Raw genomic sequence first — 24590 nt, forward strand, 5'->3', positions numbered from 1 at the left:
CAGCATCGACCTTCTCCAAGTGTTTTTGGTCGACCGCGACCTCTGCTCCATTGGGGAGTTCCAGTGCAGTGCCATTCTCGTGATGCTATCTGGTGGTTTACTCAATGTGTGAGCTATCTATCGCCACTTTCTGCGTTTGATTTGCCCAAGGATGGGCTCCTCGTTCGTTAATCTCCAGTGTGCGTAGTTACTGATGGTGTTTGGCCAGAATATTCTGCAGATGATGCGGAGGCATTTGTTGACGAAGGATTATAGAGACCAGCCATGTTTCGCTTCCGTACAGCAATACTTACTTCACGCATGAGCCGAATATTCGTAGTTTAGTGCGCCTGGAGATTTGCGAACTCCCCCATACCCCTCCGAGATAGCAGAAGCTTTCGACGAATTTCACCGGGCATCCGTCCAATATATGCCTTGCGTTGTTGTGGTTAACTTTCATAGCCTTGGTTTTGGCGATGCTGATCTCCAGTCCGACAGTGCATTCCAACGCGACTAGTTTGACCGCCTTCGCTTGCATGTCAAAGAGTTTTTGAGAGAGGAGGCAGATGTCATCGGTTGGTCCATGACGTCATCAAGAACGATGGCGAAGAGAAGGGGCGACAGTGGACAACCTTACCTTACACCTGCGTTGGTAGTGAATGGATGTTGTTGTTGTTGTAGCAGCATAAACATTCCTCGTGCATATACGAGGAATACTGCTGAAGTGGCAGTCCTTGGCCGGATATAAATTCGGGTCGTTCCGGTTACGTAGAACCCACTGTCGTGGGAACGTAGTGAATGGATCGCTGATATCGCCTTTTTGAAGCACTGCCAGTTCGTAGTTCTCGTAGAGGGTTTTGATGAGGCGGATTATCTTGACGGTAACTGCCTTTCTACTCAGTGCCAGCCATATTGCGTCTCGTTTGATAGTTCGAAAGCCTTTTTAACGAACAGCATGTAGAGCGGGGAGCGTCACTCAACTGATTGTTTTACTGATGGTCAAAACAGCTTCGGTCAAGGCGAAAACCACCTTACTCATCCCTTAAGGACAAATGAATTTTACATTTTTCATTAGACATGTAAGTAAGCCATTAGGTCTGTTCATGAAGCAAATAGTTTGCAACAATTGTCGGCGACAGTCGGTTCTGTGTATAGCCAATATACGATAGATGGGGAAAGACCCCAACTTAGTCCTATTAGTTGTTTACAAGAGTAGAGTGCTATTGTTGCTATTTCTACTTTAGTATCTTCGACATTTGACTTCCATCTTAGTTTCCTGTCTAGTAATATACCCAAGTAGCGGGCCTCATCACTAAATGGCAAGGCTAGGTGGCTAGAGTCGGAGGAGTTATTCTTGGACTTCTATGTTTCCTGGTAAATAAGATCAGTTTAGTTTTGCGTTGATGCATTTTTTTTTTTTTTTTTTTGATATTTTTCTCTTTGAGAGAAAATTCTGGAAAAAGTTACTGGCAAGTTACTGCATAAATTTTACATGGTCTGTTCATTTATTTTGCATTTAAACACAATTGTTCTTGCTGTTTTAGTATAAAACTTTATACAAACAATAGCAAACACTTATGAAAATGGACCGAGGAAAGCATTCCACTGACCCGGAGCAGAAATTGATGAAATGCTTATGGAATGAGGGCAAAAACATGGAACATTAACGGAACGACCCGTTACCGCTACTGGATTCATGAAATGCTCCAAGAAAAATGTGTTCACAGCTGTCCATGGACATATAAAAAAAGAAACGAGAGGCAGGAAAACCACAGTTCGTCAGGACAAATCAGGATCATACGACAAATTAAAAAGGATCCGAGCAGCTCGTCAGAGGAAATAAAAAGAAAAAAATGCAATTAGAAGTGTCAAGCCGCACAATCAGATATAAGTTGAAAGAGGCAAGTTTGCCGGCAAGAAGTCCAAGAAAAGTACCATTACTTTAAAAAAAAAAACATCAACCAGAGACTTTCCTTTGCGTTACGACATTTGCATGTTGTTGTTGTTGTTGTAGCAGCATACTTAAACCTGTCGGTGTAATGTAGATCACTGGTAATCTTCGTCTAGCTCATCTAACGGTAGGCCCAGGAAACTTGCTGTTTCGACAGGTTGGATCCAACGGTAGAAGGGTGTTAGATGAATGGGTTTGTCCCATGGCAGACGCTTCTACGTTACCGGAATGACTTGTGTTTTTCCCGACCAAGGGCTGCCACCCCAGTAAACTAGTTCTCTCTAGTGCACCGTACGACATTTGCATCGCGTACACTGAAACCAAGACAAAAATATTTTCGGATCCGATGGAAAATGTTACGTGCGACGTCCAAAAAGGACAGCGTGCGCTTCTTTTCACCAATTCACAAAAAAAAAAAAAATTAAACATGGTAGTGGATCAATAATGTTATGGAGATGATTTTCTGCACTCGGTGTAGTTCCAATTTCTTTGATTGAAACCAAGGTGCGCGCTACGGACTACAGAAATATTTTAAATACAGCCATGCTTCCATTTGCTAGAGAGGAGATGCCTATAAAGTGAGAGTTTATGCAGGATAATGGCCCCAAACATTCGTCAGCGGTTGTTAAGGCCTGGGTGACTCAAAATAAGGTTAAAGTTGGGCAGTGGCCTTCACAATCAGCAGACCTTAACCATATAGAACATCTATGGGAAATACAAAAAAAAAAGGATTGGGGGATATAGGGATGAGGGATGCACGAAACCAGCAAGAACTTTGGGAAAGGGTTAAGAGAGAGTGGTAATCTATAACTCCTGACTCTTGTGCTAAACTCGTCAATTACATGAATATGAGATGCTTATATTTTCCAACTACCATACTAAAAATGAATAGATACAGTGATAGATAGATATCTCACGTTTGGACTTCGACCTTGTGATCTTTTGTACCCTCTACTCATCACGATACCACATCCCGGCCCAGTTCCCTTATTAAATCCTGGATAGAGCTAGTTAAGATTGGATGGAGCGTAGGTGCCTTTCTTCTGACTGCAATTGGCCAAGATGTCTCAACCTTCTCCTCACTTTAGCGCTGCATTCCAGGAGAAAGTGCATTGGAGTCTCCTGAGATTGTTCGCAGAAATGACAAAAGTCAGTGGATCATATCTCGATCATGTACAGATGACTTCGCAGTCTGCAGTGGCCTGTGAGGATGACCGTGAACTTTCTCTGATTATCTTTTGGTTGTACCCTACCAGTAAGGATTTACCCTGGCATAGCCCCATAGTTTGGTGGTTAGCTCTTCACTCCTGAGCTGTTGTTGCTTTTATAGCAGCAATACAAGCCCTGTCAGTGGAGTGTATATCACCGGTCGTCTTCGTTTAACTCATCTAACGGTAGGCCCAGGAAACTTGCTGTTTCGACAGGTTTGGTCCAGAGAGGGAGGGGTGTTATATGAGTGGGTTTAAAGGGACATGTGAAAAGGTGGTTAGTGTCGTGCAGGGTGCCTTCAAATGCAGGACATCATTTAGTGTGTCGAGGTCAATTCTGGATAGGTAGGAGTTTAACCTGCTACAGTATCCAGAACGTATAAAGTTGTGCCAAGGTTACGCGGGACTCTCGGGGAAGTTGGAGCTCTTCATCTGCTGTAGGTGGTGGTTGGATTTCGATTACGGTATTCGGTAGTCGGGAGCTTAATAAGGTGGTGATGGTCTCCCGATGAATGTCGTTTATTGTCTGTCTAAACAATGTCTGGTCCAGTAGGTGTATGTTCGTTTTGTCCTGGATCTCGTCGACATAATTTAGGAGGTGTTGTTGCTGTTGTAGCAGCTTAAACATTCCCCATACATATACGGAGGAATGCTGCTGCTGACAGTCCTTGGCCGGATATAAATCCGGGTCGTTCCGGTAACGTAGAACCGAGTGTCGTGGGAACGGAGGTGTCTCTTGACGTGCCTGGGAGGCTGCTGTGGCTCAAGCAGGTGTCTGCAAGGGTGAAACCTGCAGCAGCACCCAAGTAGAAACTGTTTGCTGAGTAGTTTATTGTGTACTCCTGAGCTTCGCCTTGATGGTGTTTTGTCTCTCGGGTCCTATGTATTAAAGGTGAGGCAGCAGCCTCTCTCGCCAATACGTCCGTAGCGGACCTGTATACGAGGACCCAAATTAGCGGAATGCAATTGTGCATTATCCTAAAAATGAATACTCTCTCTTTAAGTTGTTTATATTATCTTTTGATTTTTTAAATTTTCAATCATGAATGCGTTCATAATTAACGGCTCATATACACTTTCTTCAAAAAATAAGAAATAAAAAGTAAATACTAAAAATTCATTGTTTCTATTATTTTTTCCACCACTGTATATTAAGTATAGGTATTTATGTTCATCTGAACAGGCTGTTTGTAAAGGTAAACAATACTTGTAGCATTCATTTTGGGCAGAGTTATTGAATATTGTTTTTATAATTTCCACTTGACGCACATAAACAAAAAAGCAATAATAAGAAATCGACTTGCCCAAAAGCTTCACAATCACTTAGACCGACAATGTTGTGCTGCTCATGCAGATATCTATACTCCAAATACCTACCCAATAACAATGATAAGAATGAGATAAGCGTACGGATATGTTTCTCAATTCAAGAGTTGCATGATTCATAGTCTTTGGTGCCTTTTTTTCGCAACTGCTATCCGACTACAACGAATATCATGCATCAAAGTGCAAATTAAATAAAAGTATGCCCACTTTTTTAGGTCCTTTTAAACTTTAATTGCATTACAATATAACAACAAATAAAAGCGTATTAAAAATAACAAAAAAATTAATTATATTGAAGTAGGTAATTAGACAGCTATATGTCTATAGCGCATAATTGAAGTAAGTTTTAGTTTTGTTCGGACAGTAGTAGAATAAATGGAATTAAATTTTAAAGTAGCATACAATGTTAAAGCACTTTTATACAAAAAAGTATTTACATTTACACGTTACAATGAGTTTATCACAATTTAATCTAGCGGCGGCTTCATCGGCGTTGGCGTTGGCGTTGTCGTCGTCGTCATCTTGGTTACTTCCTACTTTCAGTATTTGCATTTTTAAACACCCAAATTCGCAAAATTTTACTACTACTACTACTAGCCTAAAACTCTCTTACCAATCTGCTCTTCTCACTTTGTTTGGATGTTTACAATGCAATTAAATTAGTAACAATTTTTTAACCAGCCCCACAGCACGACCGATTAGTTGCAGGCGCTTGCCTCCCTTCTTCATCGCCATCCTGTGAATCATCTTCAACGACCAACCGTTGTGACGTACGTCCACCCTGCATCAGTCGCAAAGAACTAGTCTCTTGTTCGCGTTGCGCATGGCGCTGTATCATTAGCTGCGTTAAAGCTGTGAATAACTCTTCAATGCCCTCGTTGGCTTTGGCCGAAGTCTCAAAGTAGTGTGCCCCTACACTTTCCGTATACTCTAACGCCACATCTTGCGGTACAGTGCGTTGAGCATCCAAGTCTGTTTTGTTGCCCACAATTGTGATGACAATTTCAGCACCCAACATACGCTTCAGTTCTTTCACCCAATTCTTGACTTTCGCAAAGGAATCTTCATCGGTTATGTCGTAGACGAGTATGGCGCCGTGTGAACCGCGATAGTAGATGGGCCCAAGTGCATGGAAACGTTCCTGGCCAGCAGTGTCCCAAATGTTGAGATGTGCTCGGTTGCCATCTTCTAAAGCAAGCTTTTTTGTGAGAAATGATGCTTGCAAGGTGCTTATGTGTTGGGGATTGAATTTGTCTTCAACATAGCGCAGAACTATTGATGTTTTGCCAACACAGCCTTCGCCCAGTAGAACCACTTTGAAAGTCTTAAAATTTGAACTGGTGTTATTCACAGGCATTTTTTAGCCTTGGATGCTTCTACGTAGCACAGCTACGTAATTAAGTAAATGTTAAAGTCACCCCTAGCACTTCGTTAAATTAATTAAATTGCTTTGTCAACAAATTGGATTCCGATATCCGACACCTCCTTTTTAGTATTGTACTTTCTTTTCTCGTCCACCAAGTATATTTCCATCTGTTTTATTTATTTTCCTATTTCAGGCTTCGACTGTTCAAAAAATGACAAATGTAATAGAATCATTGTTGCCATCTCCTAGAATTTTATCAAAATGAGTTGATTTATTTTTGTCGCAGTACTGCGGTAAATTGATAGGCACGTTTATGCACTGCTAAATTTGAAATATGAAAACTAATTTCAATTACTTGAAGAAGTAGAGTAAATACAACGCCAATGAATTTTGCTTTAAAACCAATAAACCAGTCCACAGGGGTCTACAGTTAATGGACTGTAGAAGCTATAATATTGGGAATTTCCGCATCAAAATTTCAGTGTATTCTTAAGATACAATAATTTTGAAATATCGAAAAAACAAAAACCCGATTTTTTGAAATTTCTAGTCCACCGGGTCCCCTTAACTGTAATATTAATATGCAAATGAGGTACAAAATGTAAGCAGCTGTTTGTAACCACAACATCTGAAGTGTTGTTGTTTTCCATACAAAATTGTAATATCACGCCGTCATAATTATACAACACTCGAAAGCATCATAATTTTCTAACAACATGACAGAGTTGCATTAGGCAACATCTTTGAAATTTTCGAAATCCGTAGAAAAAAAATGGAACGAAAAGCTTAAATTTAGTGTTTATTTGTATTACATATTTATTTAACAAAATTCAAATTAGAAGGCATTCAATAGTCGGTGGTTCAGAGCAAAGTGCGGGAAACTCGACGTTTCAAGGCAAATATTTCATTTCGGCGACCCCTGTGCCCGATTGGGTTGGAAGTGTGTAGGTTCAAATGTCCGTGTATGAAACAGCAAAGTGATAAAAAAAAAAGTTTTTCTAATAGCGTTCACCCTCGGCAAGCAATGGCAAACCTCCGAGTGTATTTCTGTCATGAAAAAGCTCCTCATCAAAAATATCTGTCGTTCGGAGTTGGCTTAATACTGTAGGTCCCTCCATGGGCGGAGCAACACCAAGACACTCATCACAAATAAGAGGAGGAGCTCGGCCAAAAACGCAAAAGGGTTTATAAAAGTTGCTGTACAAAAAAAGAAACAGATTTTCAACGGAATTATCGATTTTCATTGATTTACCTGAACAGTTCGGTAACAGTTAGGATATTTAAGATTTTGCCGTGATAACGTCTTATAATTCGATTTAGCCGGCTGCACGTACGAAAAAATGTGTCGTTATCTTGCTCAATCGTCGTTATCTTGCTCAATCGCCGTTATCTTGCTCATTCGTCGTTATCTTGCTCGTGCGTCGTTACCTTGCACAATCGGCCCCCGCATTCGGCAACGTTCGACATCTGCACACCTACTTGAGTGAGCATATGTATGTATGTATATGCGCATTTGTATATAAATTCACATATTTGTATTTGCATATGCCTTCTTCCCGTGGGCATGGTAATGAACCATTTCTCTGTTGAGAATAGGACGATGATAGAAAAAGTAGGAAATGAAAGGGAGTGTTTCGAGTGTAAAGTGTCTTGAAAAAGGCAAATCGATGATGTTGTCTCTTAGTGTTGTTGACTTATTAACGTCTGATGCACAATCGAAATTGAACATATCTTTCATGAATTTGATAAATGTTTCGTCATTTTTCACGTGTTAATGTAACTTGATCAATTCCCTTGCGATTCCATTTAACTCCTTCTCTATATCCATACAAAATATCTATCAAAGAAATAAAATTAAAATTTTGTTTTGAAAATTGCAACCATTACATTAGTATTTTCTTATGACGTTGTCACGTTAAACTATCGCCAGTAAACCGACTTTACAGACAACCTCTTTTTTTCCAGCTTTTTCACATAAGTAGTCTACACGTTCAGTAAATTTCAACTCAATATCCATTATTACGCGCAAAGATTTGATATTTTGTATTTATTCAATAGTGTTGGTTCAATGTGCTTTGATTCATCGAACGTTTTAGGGCATTTATGTAATTTGCTAACCGTTCGTAGTATTTAGATAGACAAGCATTTTCTGATCTGGCAACACTAAGAACAGTGTTGTTAGCCTTGTGGTTAGTTGTTGTATGGGGCGCTGTCACTTTGGGTGTTCAAGATCAACCAGAATAGTTTTTTCTGAATCGATTGCTTGAAATATTGATTGGTGTGATGAATTTTCGCGTAAATATTAATATTTGTCGTGTTTGTATGAAGACGAATGATGGCACATCACTCCTGGAGAATAAGGAATTGGGCGAGATGTTTGTGTTTACAACGGGCTTGAAGGTAAATATTTTGTTTATTTACTGCTTATTCTAGTACATGAAATCGAAGCTGTACTAGAGAAGATGGCCGCAACCGATACTCTTTTACTTGTTACGTCAGTGCTGATTAAATTGCTACATACTTGCACGTATTCGGTACAATTATTTTAAGTGAATTCAGACAAATAAAAAATTTATTAACGAAACAATTCTATTCTGCCTACGCGGAAATGGGTTTTATGTACATTCATCATAGTGTACAACAACATAGAGAACAAGAGCACGTTGTACGCTCCTATCATTGACACTAATTTGAGTATAAGCTCATACATATGCAACTGTTCTGCTACAAAAAATTGTATTCCCATATAGACGAAGAATCAGTAAAAGCAATCTAGTAAACATAAACAAAAGCACCGGTGATAATAAAAGCTATTTAAGGAATTGCTCCAAGTTGGACTTGTTTAATAGCCGCACCGCAAATGCAAATATTTAGACATTGCACTGTGTGTTTCCGATATTTGCCATTGCATTTTACTACACGTAAATTGCTTGTGACTTTTGTAGCTGCTGTGAATATTTTAAACTCTGCTGCTTCGATAGAAGGCATAGGCGACAAGACCTGCAGTCGTAGCTTATCTTCCAATTGTAAAGACATGAGTACTGCCTCTGAAGATTCTTATACTGCAGGTAGCAGCTCGGTGGCATTCGTAACAACACCAGATGAAAAGTTGGCTAAAAAATTAGCACAAGGCTTGGTGGAAAAGAAATTGGCCGCTTGTGTTAACATAATTCCACAAATACAATCGATTTACATGTGGGAGGGCAAGGTGAATGAGGATAATGAATATCTAATGATGATTAAGACACGGACAAGCCGTTTGGACGATTTGATAAAGTTCGTACGTGAGAATCATTCGTACAGTGTAGCTGAGATTATAACCTTGCCCATTGAAAAGGGCAATGTACCATATTTGAGTTGGATTGCGCAGACTGTGCCAGATAAGAAATGAAATGCTACAAATGAGAAAAAAAGTGCATGGTAATTTTTAGAACGCATTAAGATTTGTATGATGCAAATTAAGAAATAAATCTAAACTTACTTCATTGTTATCTGTGTGTTTTTGTCTTACAAATTCATTGTCGAAATGTATCAGAGGTCAAGTCAATTTCTTATCGATGATATAGTCGTCACCTGTACTAAGCGAGATGTTAATATTGAGAAATAAAGTTTTTAATTGGATGCCGGCTTATTAATATAATAGCGGAATCGACAATCAGGGGTATGGAAGATATGCGTTAATTAAAGAATACACAACAATGGAATTTTTTTTTTTTATTACATATTTTCGGTCGCCGCCGTAGCCGAATTGCTTGGTGCGTGACTACCATTCGGGAATGTGTATGTTCGAAATTCCGTGTGTGAAACAGCAAAATGATAGAACGATTTTTTTTTTAGATTTTCAATTTTCACCACCTGGATAAAGGAAATGAAACTGCAACTGAGGGTAAAAGTCAATGACATACCAATTCCGACTGTTAACAGCCCCAAAAACCTGGGAGTTACCTTCGACGGTTTGCTCTCCTTCTCAGCACATACAACCGCTATGCCACTAAAATACAAAATCACAACAAAGTCAAAGAAATTTTGCTATCGACATTTAAGGCAATAGGCCGGCCGGCCGGTTTTAAACTATTCAATGGAATCAATGATTCGCGGTCGAAGACGAAGCTACAGACTTGTCAAAGCACTGCCATTAAAACTGCGACAGGATGTCTTCTGATCGCCCCACTACAATATCTACATGACGAGGCCCATATGCTGCCTGTGAAGGAGCATAATACACGGCTCAGCAAGCAGTGTCTGTTAGAGTGTTACCGCAAGCCCCACCCATGCACACACCTGCTTGAGCCTAAGCCGCCTTCCAGGCACATCAGCAGGAACCTCCTCAACTACGCAGACGAGATCCAGGACAAAACAGATCGACAGTTACTGGAGCGGACAGTGTACAGACAGACAATTAACGACATTCAGCGGGAGACAATCACCACCTTAAGCTCCCGACCGCCGAAAGCCGTAATCGGAATCCAACCACCACCTACAGCTTCCCCGTGAGATCCGCATAACACTGGCACAATAACGTTCTTGATATTGTAGTAAGTTAAACTCCTACTTATCCAGAATTAACCCCGACATACCAAACATACATATATCCTGCATGTAAAGGCACCCAGCACGACGCTAACCAGTCGTTCCCCCAACAGTCGGTTCTACGTTACCGGAACGACCCGGATTTACTATATATTCGGCCAAGGACTGTCACTCCAGGAACACTCCCCGTACATGTATGGGGAATTTTTTTGCTACTACAACAACAACAACGTTAACCACCTTTTCTCATGTCCCTCTAAACCCACTCATCTAACACCCCTCTCCCTCTGTACCCAACCTGTCGAAACAGCTAGTTTCCTGGGCCTACCGTTAGATGAGCTAGACAAAGACGACTGGTGATTTGCACTACATTGGCAGGGCTACTGCTACCAAAACAACTTTTTTCGAATAGCGGTCGCCTCTCGGCAACCTATGGCACACCTCCGAGTGTATTTCTGTCATGAAAAAGCTCCTCATAAAAAGTATCTGCCGTTCGTAGTCGGTTTAAAACTTTAGGTCCCTCCATTTGCGGAACAACATCAAGACGCACTCCACAAATAGTAGGAGGAGCGCGTCCAAACACCTAACAGAGGTGTACGCGCCAATTATTTAATAATATTTTTACATTAAGTTGTACTACCATAATTATGTAATCAAAATTATTTACTTTACAGCTGAACGGGAGTGATGACATGCCCGCCCTAATATGTAGCAAATGCTCAAAGCGTCTCCACATAGCCAATGATTTTGTAAAGTTGGCTCATGAGACAGAGAAAAATTTGAAAGCATTTCTTTCGAAGATTAGTAAAGATTTTCAATTGGTTACAAACAACATTTCTGATAAAAGTAAAATCAACGAAGACGACGAAGATGACGATTTGTTGTCAGCGATTCTTGAAGATGAAAGTATCGATAAAACACCCGAAGAATCAAAACAGACCCCCTCAAAGTGTGTGCTTGTGCAAAAGACTAACGGTGCTGTTTGCGCTTCCCAGGTATCCAGTAACAGAAAAATAACTATCAGGGATAAGTCAAAAAATGAGATGCAAGAAAGTCAACTGCTAACAGAATTAAAGAATGCAAAACGCGCTGCTGGAGATATGTCACCCGAGAGCGGCGTAGATATGGACAGTAACTTGATGGGAGTAAACGCTAAAACAGTAGATACAAATATTGGCATACAACAGTTTAAGTTATACAAACCCGATGTGCAAATGAAAATAGAGTCACAGGAGGTGGGGAACACATCAAATTTGAATATTAAATGCAGCATAGATTTCAGTGGAGTCGGGAATGGGCAGACTGCTGCGAATGATGAACTTCAAAATGAAGATTCTCCAAGTCATGAAATACAAATTCTTGACTACACCGATGAAGAATCTCAAACAGAATTGGAAATTTTAGAAGAGAATCTACAGCCAAGTGACGATACACGCAGTTGTTCCGGTGCAGTGGAAGAGCAAGCGGCTAGAAGTGATGGTTTTTTCAAGGAATATCAAGCGATGCTACAGGAGGGTGACGAGTACTTAGAAGATAACAGTTCAGAGCATAGCAAAGCGACAACATCCAATGACTTACATTTGGATGATGACACTGACGAATTATCGGACAATGGATATCTCGCTGTGAAAAACGTTGAGGAGGCGCACATTGATGAAGAACATCTTGTCGATTCGCCATCACATACGCAGCCAGTAACTGAAAATATTACAATCGCTGAAAAGGAAGTTAAGCTCAAACCGCGCAAAACTCAAAGTAGAACAAATGGCCGTGGTGCAAGTTCCAGGTCAGCGAAACAAGATGACGGATTAAGTAGTTCAAAGCGCTTCCTCTGTTTTAAATGTAATCGCGACTTTAGCACCAAAACCAATCTTACACGGCATATGGCAACACATGAAGGCAATCGGCCATTTCAGTGCAATGTGTGCAATAAGAGTTTCACGCAGAATGTATCACTCAAACAGCACATGTACACGCACACTGGTGAGAAGCCATACCGGTGCGAGGTTTGTAATCGTGGCTTTACGCAATGCAAGAGCCTGGTGTTCCACATTCGTAGGCACACCGGAGAAAAACCGTTTCCTTGTGAAAAATGCGGAGCACTCTTTAGACAAAAGGATGGTCTAAAGGTAAGATTATATACCATATATGGCATTTCGCACTGCAAATGATAATTAATTCTTCCAATTTCTCTTCCAAACAGACTCATATACTTAAAAGGCATACGATCAAGTCACAAGATGAGCTAACTACATGCGCCATCTGTAAGGAGTTGCTGCCTGACAACACCGTTCAAGAACACATGAAAAAACATCTCAATGACTATGTGCGTGTTGACTCGGTAATGTCATGCGCGAACCGTGAGGCAAATACAGACGACGATTCGGATATGCTACTCGAGTATATAGACGATGACCCACTACATGAAAAATCAACCGTCTTTGTAGGAGGCGATTCTGTGCCAGAGAGTGCAGATGATATAGGTTCAGCAGCGCATGTGGTAGATTTAATGACAACGTCGGCGTTGGAACCAAGTCGTGCCAAGAAATACCAGTGCCGCAAATGCTTCAAATGCTTTGCCATCAAGTAAGTACAAATTGTATGGACAAATTCGAAGTAAGTGCTGCGACGTATTATTTTCATTTTAGAAAAAATCTTATTCGCCATTTAACAACCCACAACGTACCAGTTAGTTTGGATATGGGAGGCAGCGACGAGTTACGTGCCCCTACGTCGAAGGAGGCCGATACCCCTGAAGAAGTCTATCAGTGCGAACTATGTGAATTGATGTTCGCCAGCGCAGAAGAAATGCGTAAGCACAGTAATTTAGATCACACTTTTAAATGCCATGAATGTCCACAACTGCAATTCACATCACGTCGGCTACTCTCCGAGCACATGATGAAGCATGGATTAAGTGGCATTCAGTAATGTATGCGCAACAATACGAAGAAGAGTGATTAAGTATTTATAAAAAAAAAATCTTAAATATTTATAAAAAAGTTACCTGCATTTTAATTCATTCAATAACAAAGTGGGAGGAAAACACATAAACATCGAGTGTCCAATATGTTAAGAGATATTCATATGTACAGGCATATATCACTACAATATCAACATTTGTGGTTACAGTTAAAATGAGCTAATTGCATTGATTGGTTATAATTACTATGAATTCGAAATCAAAACTTCCATAAGTGATCACGACGCTTTGCAATCGCCATTTGTAAACAAAAAAACAGCTGACGAAAATATGCAGTCTATCAAAATTATAGTAATACCACTTTGACGCCAGACAACACCTGTCACATATTAAAATACACTTTTTTATGAACGCACTTAGTTTGACCACAGCCAACTTCAGGCCAAAGTAGAGGTGCCGCTACCATAACGCCATAAATTTGCTGATCGAACCACGACATGGGCAACACTATAATCCATTAGAGGTGACATGTCATAATTCAGTTGTCATAACCATAACCGTAGAGACCACCTCTGAAAGTTTAACCTGGAAGAAAGTGAGGCCTTTGAAAAATTCATGCTAACTTGTGTATACTTTTTTTTATAAAATATCCTACATTCTGTCAAAAAAATATAGGGAACTGCTCATTTAAAAAGCGCGCATTACACATATGTCTAAATTTTTGTTTGCTGGAATGCTGGTACAACTCTCGGCACTATAGATCGCAGAGTTTGAGCGTGATCTGCCAATTAGCTGGTTTTTTTGGCATTTAATTATATCAGTTAATCGGAGGTGTGCTCTGGATGGATAAAAATATCGAACAAAAGATTTGTCTTGAAATTTTTGTTTTGAACGGGATTTCGTATGTCGAATCATTGAAAATGTTGCCGAAAGTTTATGACGTGGGTACTTTATCAAAAACACGGGTCTACGAGTTGTATAAGGCTTTTGCACAGGGCCGAGAAGTCGTGGAAGATTTGCCCCGATCTGGTCGCCCATCAACGTTTTCAAAAAATGAAAACGTCGACAAAGTCAAGGAAATGGTACTGCAAAACCAGCTTTTAAGTTTGAGGGAGGTAGCTCGTGACATTAGCGTGTCTCACGAATCAATTCGCAACATTATACACCATCCATTGGGCATGAGACGCGTGGCTGCTCGACTCTTTCCAAGAGAGTTGAATTTCTTGCAAAAAATTCATCGGATGAAGGTGGCTGAAGATACGTCTGGGCAAGTGTATTCGGACCCAACCAAAACCCAATTGCAGCTCATCATAACAGGTGATGAGACGTGGGTATATGAGTTTGACATGCAAACCAGTCAACAGGCATCTGAGTGGCGCTATACACATAGGCGAAACCCAAAAAACCACGTCAAAGTCGGTTAAAAGTGGCAGCCATGCTACTCATTTTCTTTGGTTATCATGGTGTTGTGCACTCGGAATTCGTTCCAAATGATTCTACGGTAAATAAAGAATATTATTTGGAAGTTATGTGACGTTTGATAGAGAATGTGCGAAAGAAAATTTATGGATCTTGCACCATTATAACGCATCGTCTCACAAGGCTCATATTGTGAACACGTTTTTGACCAAAAACTCGACAAATATCATCGAACAATCACCGGGGCTCACCGGATATATCCCCCTGTGACTTTTTCCTTCTTCGATAGAGGCCATTAAGGAGAATTCGTTGAGGAAGCTGAAGAAGATCTCTTCAAACGCGTTTAAAAGGTGCTTTGATGACTAGACTAATTGTTGGCATACTTGTATTGCCTCGAATGGAGCCTATTTTGAAGGCGGCAAAAAAAAAAATTTAATGATTAAACAATTATTTTGCGTTTTATTGAACAATTCCCGGTACTTAAAATATTTTAGGATCGAACTCTATCCTTCTGAGAGCAACGTTGCCAACGCGCTAATGAATTTCGCGGATGTGCTAAAGATTTTTTTGTATACATTTTGGCGATTATAAAATAAAGTAAAATCTTGTCTCCGATATTCACAGCAAATGATATAACTCTTCATTTCGCCAAGCGTTAGTAATTGGCGAATAAATGAAGCAACTGGTATTAATGAACATATATTGGCAACGCGGGAACAGAGCTGCTTAAGATACGTTCACATATAAGTAGATGATCTACTTTTTCTTGCTTAATTCCCAATCAGTAATAAAAAGCGAGGTTTCCCATATAAAATTTCTCTCCCAAAATCTGAGATTATAAAATAATCTTAGATAATAGCCATACTTTTTGACATACAACCCTGTGTTTTTTGTGTAATAGATCGTTATTTTTATGAGTGTAAAGAACAACGTCGAAATAACAACTAAATAAAATGGATGCCGGCAAAGAAAAATGGGCTGTAGACATAATTCTAATAAAACGTTTGTTAGGTATTATTAACTATGCATTCATGTAACAGAAAAAAAGCGTGTGTCCATAAACGCTTCGTTCACTTATTATTTGTTTAAAATGTAGTATCGAATTTTGAATGCGTATTGCTGCCATAATTTTTTACAACCTCAGTAAACGTCGTTTACGGATTTCCTCCAACTGTTTATTATTAGCAGCCAATGTTAATAATAATTAAACAAACCGAAAACACCGAAATATTCCACCAAAATAATTTCTATGAAGAAAAACCTTTCACAACAGTATTGACAGCTGATTGTCAATTTTGCAGGTAATCTTATTGGTAATTAATGCATATGTGAACGTACTTTTAAATTACATGTATATGACAGTGAGTTATACCAGTCTAATGGGATATGACCATACATGCGAGCAGCGAATCTTACACAATAACTTTGTTGTTGCTTTCGCATGCAAATTTTTCATCAAGTTAATCGAGCATAAAGGTAGCGGGCGAGAAGGTGGCAAATAAAAGAGGAGTATTCTAGCACGGGAATGTTTGCCTTGTTCAACTAGCCACTTTTGTAGTGTATATCGCGTCTCATACCGTTATATTTGGTTGTTTACTTCCTTTTTCGTTGCATTGAAACTTTTTTCATATTGTATTTTAATTGGTTGCGTTCGGCAGAGTGAAAAGTTTTTGTCTACAGTAAATTAAATTCTATTCTTTTTTTTCAATATTGGGTAAACAAACTTCGACTGATGTTAGAGAATTGGTACTCAAGTTTAGCAATGCAGGTAAAACTTTTCGTGAAATTGGCTATATTGTCAACAGAAGCCATAATATTGTGAATCAAATAGTTGACAAATACAAAAAATTCGGGCAAAGTAGAAAATCGCCCAAGTGCAGGCCGTCCAAAAGTTTAAAATGACACTCAAGTAAGGCCTATAGTGCGTGATATGAAGAAAAGTCGCTTTAAAAGTGCGGTCAAAATATCACAAGAAGTCTCAACTGCATCAGATACTAGCGTAAATGCCAGTACAATACGTCGAGCGTTGCCCGCAAATGGGCTACATGGTCGTCTCCCACGAAAAAAGCCGCTAATATCGACAGTTTAGCAAAAAAAAAACGTCTTGATTATGCATAAACATACGAAAATCGGGATCTTTCTTTCTGGAATAGTGTCCTGTTTAGTAAGTTCGAGGTATTTGGGCAGAAAAAACCGGTTAAAGTCTGGAGAACCAAAAAAAGTGAGTATGCCGACCAAAATTTGATAACCACAGTTAAGCACGGTGGGGGATCAGTGATGGTGTGGGGATGTATGGCAGCAAGCGGAGTTGGCAATTTGGTTTTTATTGAAAGTACCATGAACAGAACAGATTATCTGAATATTTTACAAAATAATTTACTAACCAGTGTGCAGAAATTAGACTTGCAAGGATCTTGGATCTTTCAACAAGATAATGATTCCAAGCCCACAGCAAAAATAGTAAAAGAATGGCTGCTTTATCGTACTCCTAAGACATTGGATCATCCTCCACAGTCACCGGACTTAAACCCTATTGAACATTTGTGGGAGCATTTAGACCACCAAATCTGCAAAAGGACAATCACCAATATGGATATGCTGAAACTCGTTATAAAGGAATAGTGGGATAAAATTTCATCTGACGTAAAAAAAAACGAGTTGAGTCGATGCCCCGAAGACTGTCTTCCGTTATCAAAGCAAAAGGGAAATCAACAAAATACTAAATCGATATCAGTTTTGTAAAATATATCTCTGTACACTTTATTTTGACGCGTAAAATATGCACTAAATTTTGTTTTTGTCTTAAAATTTTTGTTGTTGTAATTTATTTTTTTGTTGTTTTCTAGTAATTAGTAGAGAATCAAATACTAATTTGAAAAACTTGAAATTAAAATATATTTTTTTGTTATAAAAGGCTGAAATAAAATCCATACTATAACAAAATGCTTTGTACACTTTATTTTGACGCTCACATTACATATAGGCTTTTCACCTTTACTCAACACTGCTTTTCAGAATTGTCGTTAGCGCCACTTTGGCTTGGTTTTTCGATTATAGATGCTAATTCGAACAGCTGTTAGGTGACAGAATCAAATTATTTACAAATTGTTGGTTTATTCAATAAACAAATTTTTTGTTGCCCGATTCGGATAAAGTTAAAAAATTTACAATTACATACATAAAGTATGGATGTATGTCGTATCTGCGCAGGATCTAAGCATCTGAAATGTTTTCAAGGCAACGAGCAGTTGACAGAATTATTGAAAGTTTGCGCCAACGTAACGGTATTGAAATTGTAATTTTCTTTATAAATAATCTTTTAACTAAATTATTACTTCGTTTTAAGGTAAAAGAAGATGATATCTTACCAAAGCATATCTGTGAACAGTGCGAGTTTGGGTTGCGTTTCTCATACAGTCTCCGGAAACAAAGTGAAGCAACGGAGAGGCGTCTACGGCAAGGAATGGTAATGCCAGCTATTAGTACCACCGCTCATGTTCAAGATACGATTGTTTTGGATGATGATGAACCGGAACCGCCCTCATTGACTGTAAACAGCAACAGCCAAGAGCGAACAGCATCCGATTTGAGTATAAATATTTGCACTTCAACAAATGAAGTACGCGAAGATTATTCCACTGCAAATGCGGTGCCATCGGCACAGGAAATACTTGCAGCTAAACGTTTACGACTGGATATTGATGACCAGCAGGTGAGTACTTCTACAAGTGAGATTGTTGATGAAAGACGAGTGGAAGTACTGAGTGAAGACGATTCGCATGAATCATTAGGCGAAGAACGTCTGCAGTTGGAGCTGCGGCAGCATGAAGTATTTATGTGTACCCGAGTGGTAACCGAAAATAAGGGTTTGGTATATACTCAACAGGTAATAGCCGAAAAGCGTATACAATTGGAGTATGATGCGCAAGGCCTGGATGAATATACGAATGAAGAAATACAATTAGACGAAGAAGTGGAGAACGCACATTTTGATTTGAATGAAGCGATGAACGATTGCGATGATGTGATTGAACTAATCGATGATGATGATTCGCTTATGTTAGAATCACCACGGGAAGAAAATCCACAAGAAAGCGACTATGACAAGTTGAATGCAAATGATGGTCAAACCCAGGACTTAATTGAAGAAATATTGTCGTCGGGTGATGACGAGGCAAATCGAAAAGAATTCGATGAAAATGCAACTGTAGAGTTGAAGCCTCAAGGAGGTCAAGCGGATATAGTGTATGAGACTTTAGATGATGACGGTGAAGAATCAATTGATATCGACGAATGTCAAATAGATTTTACGAAAGAAGAGCGCGAAGATGACGATTGCGATACGTATTTGGAAAATGAATCGAATAAAACACAGGAAACTGAGGTCGCAATGGATGACGGCGATTCTAGTTCACAAGAAAAGCAAGCGGAACAAGAAGAGGAAGTAGCTAGTGGGACAACGTTTAAAATGCACAAAGGAAAGGTACGAATTTATTATACCAGCCACATCAGTAACATTTAGTTTCATACCACAATTCTATTTCAGGTCTTATCCTACAACTGCGACACCTGTAATTTGGATTTCGATTCACATCGAGAATATCGCGACCATATAAAAACGCATGGTGATAAACGTTTTTGTTGCAAGCAATGCGACAAGTGGTTCCCACACATTTCTCGACTTGAAAGACACGCAAAATCACATAAAATGGATGGCGAGCGACTGTCGTGCCCGCACTGCGACCGCACCTATCGATCACGTGACAACTTGACACGACATCTGCGTAGTGCACACGACGTAAATACTGCGCTATGTCCCGTTTGCGGCGAGGCATTTGGACGCGGTGATATTCTGAAGAACCACATGGCCACTCACTCAAACGATCGCGAATATCAGTGCGATAAATGTCCCATTCGGTAATTGTAAAATGAACTAACTCGTATTTGAAACACCATTTATATTATCATCCATTTTGTTTATGGCAGATTCAAAACGAAAATCTCTTTCACTAAGCACGTTCGTATGCACGCAAAAGTTGAGGATGTGGAAAAATCAAAACCTGACGATGATACGACGGCGAAAAAGTCCTTCTGCTGTCACTTTTGTGGCAAGATATCCAAACACTATTTTACCCACAAAATGCACATGCGCATACATGCGCACGAGCGGCCTCACAAGTGCGACGCATGCGGTAAATCATTTTGCACTGTGGCCGCGCTAATCACGCACGAACGTATCCACGACAACGTGCGGCCATATCAATGTGAACACTGTCTGCTCTCCTTTCGACAGCAGGCGCATCTGAAGGAGCATCGCATGATACACGAAGGTATTACGCCACATGTCTGTAGTATTTGTAAACTGGCTTTTACGAAAAAGAACAATATGCTGGTGCATATGCGCATTCACTCGGGAGAAAATCCGTACAAGTGCGTCAGTTGTGGTGAACAATTTAAGAAATCAGCGCAGCTACGAAAACACAATAAATCTGTGCACAACAAAGAAGTTGATGATCAAGTTAAGGAAACCGAGAAGTTAGATAAAGCTGGGAATGACGAAGAAGTTAAAGAAAAAGAAGACGAAGAAGAAGAGGAAGAAGAAGGAGAGGAAGAAGAAGGAGAAGAAAAAGGGGAAGACGAACAAGAAAATCAGCAAGAAAATCTGCACGAAAATGATCATAATAGTCGCTTTGCTGATTTAGCTTCAGAGCAGCTGTTCAGCGACAGCAATAGTCTTGAGGTAATAGAAGCGGAAAATGGGCCAGCCATACAAGAGGGCATTGCCGCAGAAATATCTGACGTGACGAAGAGTGCTGAGCTGGTTTCATCTATTAGCAATAATTTTTCGGATGATTTTAATGTCGATGATGACAATGGTGTTGTACTGGTAGTGGACGACAACGCTAAATTCAATAGCCTGTTTATAATGGACGATTAATATTTATGTGCACATTAATTTACTATATAGGCCTCTTCTTTTCGCCAAGCGTTCGCAAGTGGCGAATAGATGCAGCAACTGGTTAAAATAAACATATCTGGGCAGCGCTGGAATAGAGCGGCCTGAAATTCCATTTGTTTGTAAAATAGAGGGTGATACCAGTTTAATGAGTTATACCAGTTAAATGAGTTATACCAGTTAAATGAGTTATACCAGTTAAATGAGTTATACCAGTGTAACGAGTTATACCAGCTTAATGAGTTAGACCAGATTAATGAGTTATACCAGAGTAATGAGTTATACCAGTTTGATGAGTTATACCAGTTAAATGAGTTATACCAGTGTAACGAGTTATACCAGCTTAATGAGTTAGACCAGATTAATGAGTTATACCAGAGTAACGAGTTATACCAGTTTGATGAGTTAGACCAGTTTAACGAGTTATACCAGTTTAATGAGTTAGCCCAGTTTAATGAGTTATACCAGTTTAATGAGTTATACTAGTTTAATGAGTTATACCAGTTTAATGAGTTAGACCAGTTTAATGAGTTATACCAGTCGAATGAGTTATACCAGTTTAATGAGTTAGACCAGTTTAATGAGTTATACCAGTTTAATGAGTTATACCAGTTTAATGAGTTACACCAGTTTAGTGCGTTACACCAGTTTAAGGAGTTATACCAGTTCAATGAGGTATAACCATTCTCGCTAGCGGCGACTCTCACTCGTTAACTTTGTTGTTGCTTGCACATGCAAATTTTTCGTCAAGTTTAGTCGAGCAGAGGGATAGCGAGCAGAGAAGTGGCGAATGGAAGGCGCCTAATATTATGTAAGGTACATATCGCTGTTAACATTTAGTTGGTTGTTTTTCAATTTTTACTCTATCGATGGTATAAATATTAGGTTAATTCAAATGTTTACATTTTTTAACTACAAAAAAAAATTAAGAAAAAAACCATACATATTGTATATTCATATCTCCACAATTTTATATTTAATATAATAAAAACTGAATGTTGTCCTCCATAATTGTCGTAAGTGCGTATTTTTTAAATTCATAGATTCATTTATATTGCAGTGCTTCGGCGTCTTACTGCTTGTACACAATTCACATTCGACAGTGTGGCGAAATTATGGTCATAAATAAGCAGAAATTCATGGGTAATGAACATTTTGTTGTTCTTCTTCTTCAGGTCCTTAATCCCTAGTGGGACATAGGGCATCAAGCACGCCTGCGCCCCATCTTGTGCGATTTGTGGCAATGCACTTCAATTGGTTCTGGCTCTTTCCGATGCTTCCAGTTTCCCTTTCAACTGTGCGTCTCCAAATTTCCCTTGGTCACCCTGGTATGCGACCAACATTCGTGAGAGAGTTCCACTGCAATGCCTTTCGTGCAATGCTCGCATCGTATCTCCATCTCCATCTCCATTTTTGGCGTTTTATGAGCGAGCATTTCTACTGGCTCCATTTGTGCCTTTTTCAGTAGGCCTAAAAATGCGGAAGAGGTTCCTCAAGCAGCGATTTATGAAAACCTGAAGTAACGTAGTGATGGACTTTCCATGCACAGCAACCATAAAGTAGAACCGATTCTGCATTGGATTTGAAAATTCTAATTTTTGGGTGAACTCTGATGTTGTTATTGCGCCACACAGAAGACAGGATACCCAAGGTGGCTCTAGCTTTATCAACGCGAGATCTGACATCTTCGTCTGTACTACAAAACAGTCCTACCTCGACGCGGTATTATGGCAGCTTCCAAGACATCACCAAGAACAAGTAAAAACAGCACAGGCGATGGATGGGTGTATCCCTTGGCGAACGCCGGATGGGTGTATTACTTGGGGTCAGACAGTTTCCCTTTATGTAGCACGCGGCAGCAAGCATTTTCGTATGCTATATATATGTATATATAGTATATATATATGAGGTTTGGACTTCCATCCCGTGGTCTTTTGCGCCCTCTACTCATCACAGTACCTCATCCAGACCCAGTTCCCTTATTAAACTCAGGATAGAGCTGGGTTGTACTCTGCCTTTCTTCTGACTGCATTTCGCCAAGACGTCTCTACCTTCTTCGCGCTATAGCGCTGCATTCCAGGAGAAGGAGCATTGGAGCCTCCTGGGATTGGTCGCAGAAACGTCAAAAGTCAGTGGATCATATCCCGATCATGTGCAGATGGCTACGCATTTTATTCTAGGTTAGGGTTATGAGTCTTTTAAACAGCTTTTAGTTGTACCGTCCCAGTAGGGACTTCACCTGGCGTAGCCCCATAGTTTGGTGCCAGCAAACATCCCTTAGCCCTTGCTTTTCACTCATAAACTTCTCCGTAATGGCGTTAATGACGAGGCCGCAGTCTCTCTCGCCAATGGTCCGCTATTTCGTTCCCAGTTACATATATCTCTGCGCCCAGAGACCTTAATTAGCTAGATGCAATTGTGCGTTCCAAGGACATTCAGTTCCAAGTACGATACACAAGGTTCAGTGAGGACTTGATCTCACAGGACGATAAGGCCTTGAGTGCCGCCTGACTGTCGCTCAGAATGACAATTCGCTCATTGCGGACATTCCTGTATAAGTTTATCTCTCCAGCTGGCATACATCTCTGCGTAAATGCTTGGAAAACTACCCATCGGCACAAAGCGCTTGGTTCTGGGGCCGTAAATTCCAGCGTCTATGCCTGCTGGGGTGTTCGAGCCATCTGTGTACCAATACAGGATACACTCCTGGAGTTTCCTTTCAAATGCAGGCCTACCCCAGTTCAACGTATCGCCCAGTTCAATTCTGAACTTCTTTTCGAATTTGATGACTTTAGTGATATCATCTTTGAGTAGTTGGATAAGTGGGAGCTGCAGCCTCAGCAATTTCATGTTTTTAGATGGCATTACTTTTCCTCACCCGAAGCCTTTCCTGGTAATATTCAACGGGGTACGTTTGGCTGATTGCTGAATAACTGTAAGAATCACCTTCATCGCAACTGTAGAGCAGACTCGCATCGTCCCCGTGATGCACACGCATGAAGCTTAGTTAGCACTCTCCCTACTGTCGAGAGAGTTGCTCTAGATACTCAAGCGACCGCTCCATTTGTCACCATTTGTCTTATTATCAAGATGCACATCCGTCTTCGGATTCTTGGGCTACAGCCCTAGGACTTTCCTGATAGACGTTTGCCGATCATGAGAGCCTTTGTGGGTTTGGGCAAGGTTGCCAGTTAAGCTTCTCATTCAGGACAAAGCCAAGATAATTAACTTCGCTGACTAATTCAATGAAAACCCCGTCCATGCTGATCTCTCTCATTCCTGGTAAAACTCTTTTTCTGGTTTACGGAATTATGGCTATTTTGGACGGGTTTATATTCAGACCACCACACCATCTTTTCGTCAGGTTTAAAGCTGTTTGCAGTATGTCGCAAAGAGTGTCCTCGAACTTGCCTCTCCTTATAATTACATCGTCATCTGCGTATCCCTGACAGCAGATTCCGTTGCTTGGCAGCGGGTGAAGCAGGCCGTAAACTACTAGGCTCCTCGAGGGGTGATAAGAAGAAAGAGGGCGCAACACCCTCGAGTGAGAGACGTTGTCGAAAGCTTCCCCGATATCGAGAAAGGCACAGAGAACTGTTTCCTCACAGTCAAAGGCACTCTGGATCTTCGTACATAGCTAATATACCGCCGCAGTGCCCGTAGACCTTCCGTACCGCCATTTTTTTCCTTTTTCCTTTATCGAGGATGTGGCAACAAAATGGTGCAGAAGCGCTAGTTGGATTCTGGATGAATCACCACTCTAACCAACCAACCAACCTCTCGGGAGCTTAAAGCCTCGACAAGGCTTGTCTTGCGGTGGTTTCGTTAATCTATTATATTTCTGACAGGGTAGGTAATTAGCCTGCCGCTACAGTGATTGCCTTACCGCCATTAACAATTGGAATTTCTGCCAACAATTTTAAAATTTTTTT

The 24590-nt window shown here is 40.2% G+C and overlaps 4 protein-coding genes and 1 long non-coding RNA gene across 5 annotated transcripts; 3 read left to right on the forward strand and 2 right to left on the reverse strand.

Moving 5' to 3' along the window:
* Nucleotides 1-4664: 4664 nt before the first annotated feature.
* LOC128857075 (ras-related protein Rab-21) lies at nt 4665-6350 on the reverse strand. The gene has a single exon (XM_054092642.1). It carries the CDS (start codon nt 5819-5821, stop codon nt 5138-5140), a length of 684 nt encoding a protein of 227 aa, XP_053948617.1. The 5' UTR covers nt 5822-6350; the 3' UTR covers nt 4665-5137.
* Nucleotides 6351-6683: 333 nt separating this feature from the next.
* Nucleotides 6684-13884, reverse strand: LOC128857078 (uncharacterized). Its single transcript, XR_008453896.1, has 3 exons — nt 13368-13884; nt 7083-7667; nt 6684-7027 (listed from the first exon to the last, which is right to left on the reverse strand). It is a non-coding gene; the product is annotated as an uncharacterized LOC128857078 (long non-coding RNA).
* Nucleotides 8004-13344, forward strand: LOC128857076 (myoneurin-like). Its single transcript, XM_054092643.1, has 4 exons — nt 8004-8230; nt 11035-12489; nt 12564-12946; nt 13009-13344. Exons 1-4 carry the CDS (start codon nt 8114-8116, stop codon nt 13289-13291), a joined length of 2238 nt encoding a protein of 745 aa, XP_053948618.1. The 5' UTR covers nt 8004-8113; the 3' UTR covers nt 13292-13344.
* On the forward strand, nt 8311-9321 carry LOC128857077 (protein CutA homolog). Its single transcript, XM_054092644.1, has one exon. The coding sequence runs from the start codon at nt 8691-8693 to the stop codon at nt 9219-9221; it is 531 nt and encodes a 176-aa protein (XP_053948619.1). The 5' UTR covers nt 8311-8690; the 3' UTR covers nt 9222-9321.
* Nucleotides 13885-17734: 3850 nt separating the features above from the next.
* On the forward strand, nt 17735-20773 carry LOC128857080 (zinc finger protein 502-like). Its single transcript, XM_054092645.1, has 5 exons — nt 17735-17986; nt 18049-18414; nt 18589-19185; nt 19249-19619; nt 19689-20773. The coding sequence occupies exons 1-5, from the start codon at nt 17888-17890 to the stop codon at nt 20638-20640; spliced, it is 2385 nt and encodes a 794-aa protein (XP_053948620.1). The 5' UTR covers nt 17735-17887; the 3' UTR covers nt 20641-20773.
* The last annotated feature ends 3817 nt before the right edge of the window (nt 20774-24590 follow it).

Source organism: Anastrepha ludens, chromosome 3 (genome assembly GCF_028408465.1).
Source record: "Anastrepha ludens isolate Willacy chromosome 3, idAnaLude1.1, whole genome shotgun sequence".
Lineage (NCBI taxonomy): Eukaryota > Metazoa > Arthropoda > Insecta > Diptera > Tephritidae > Anastrepha > Anastrepha ludens.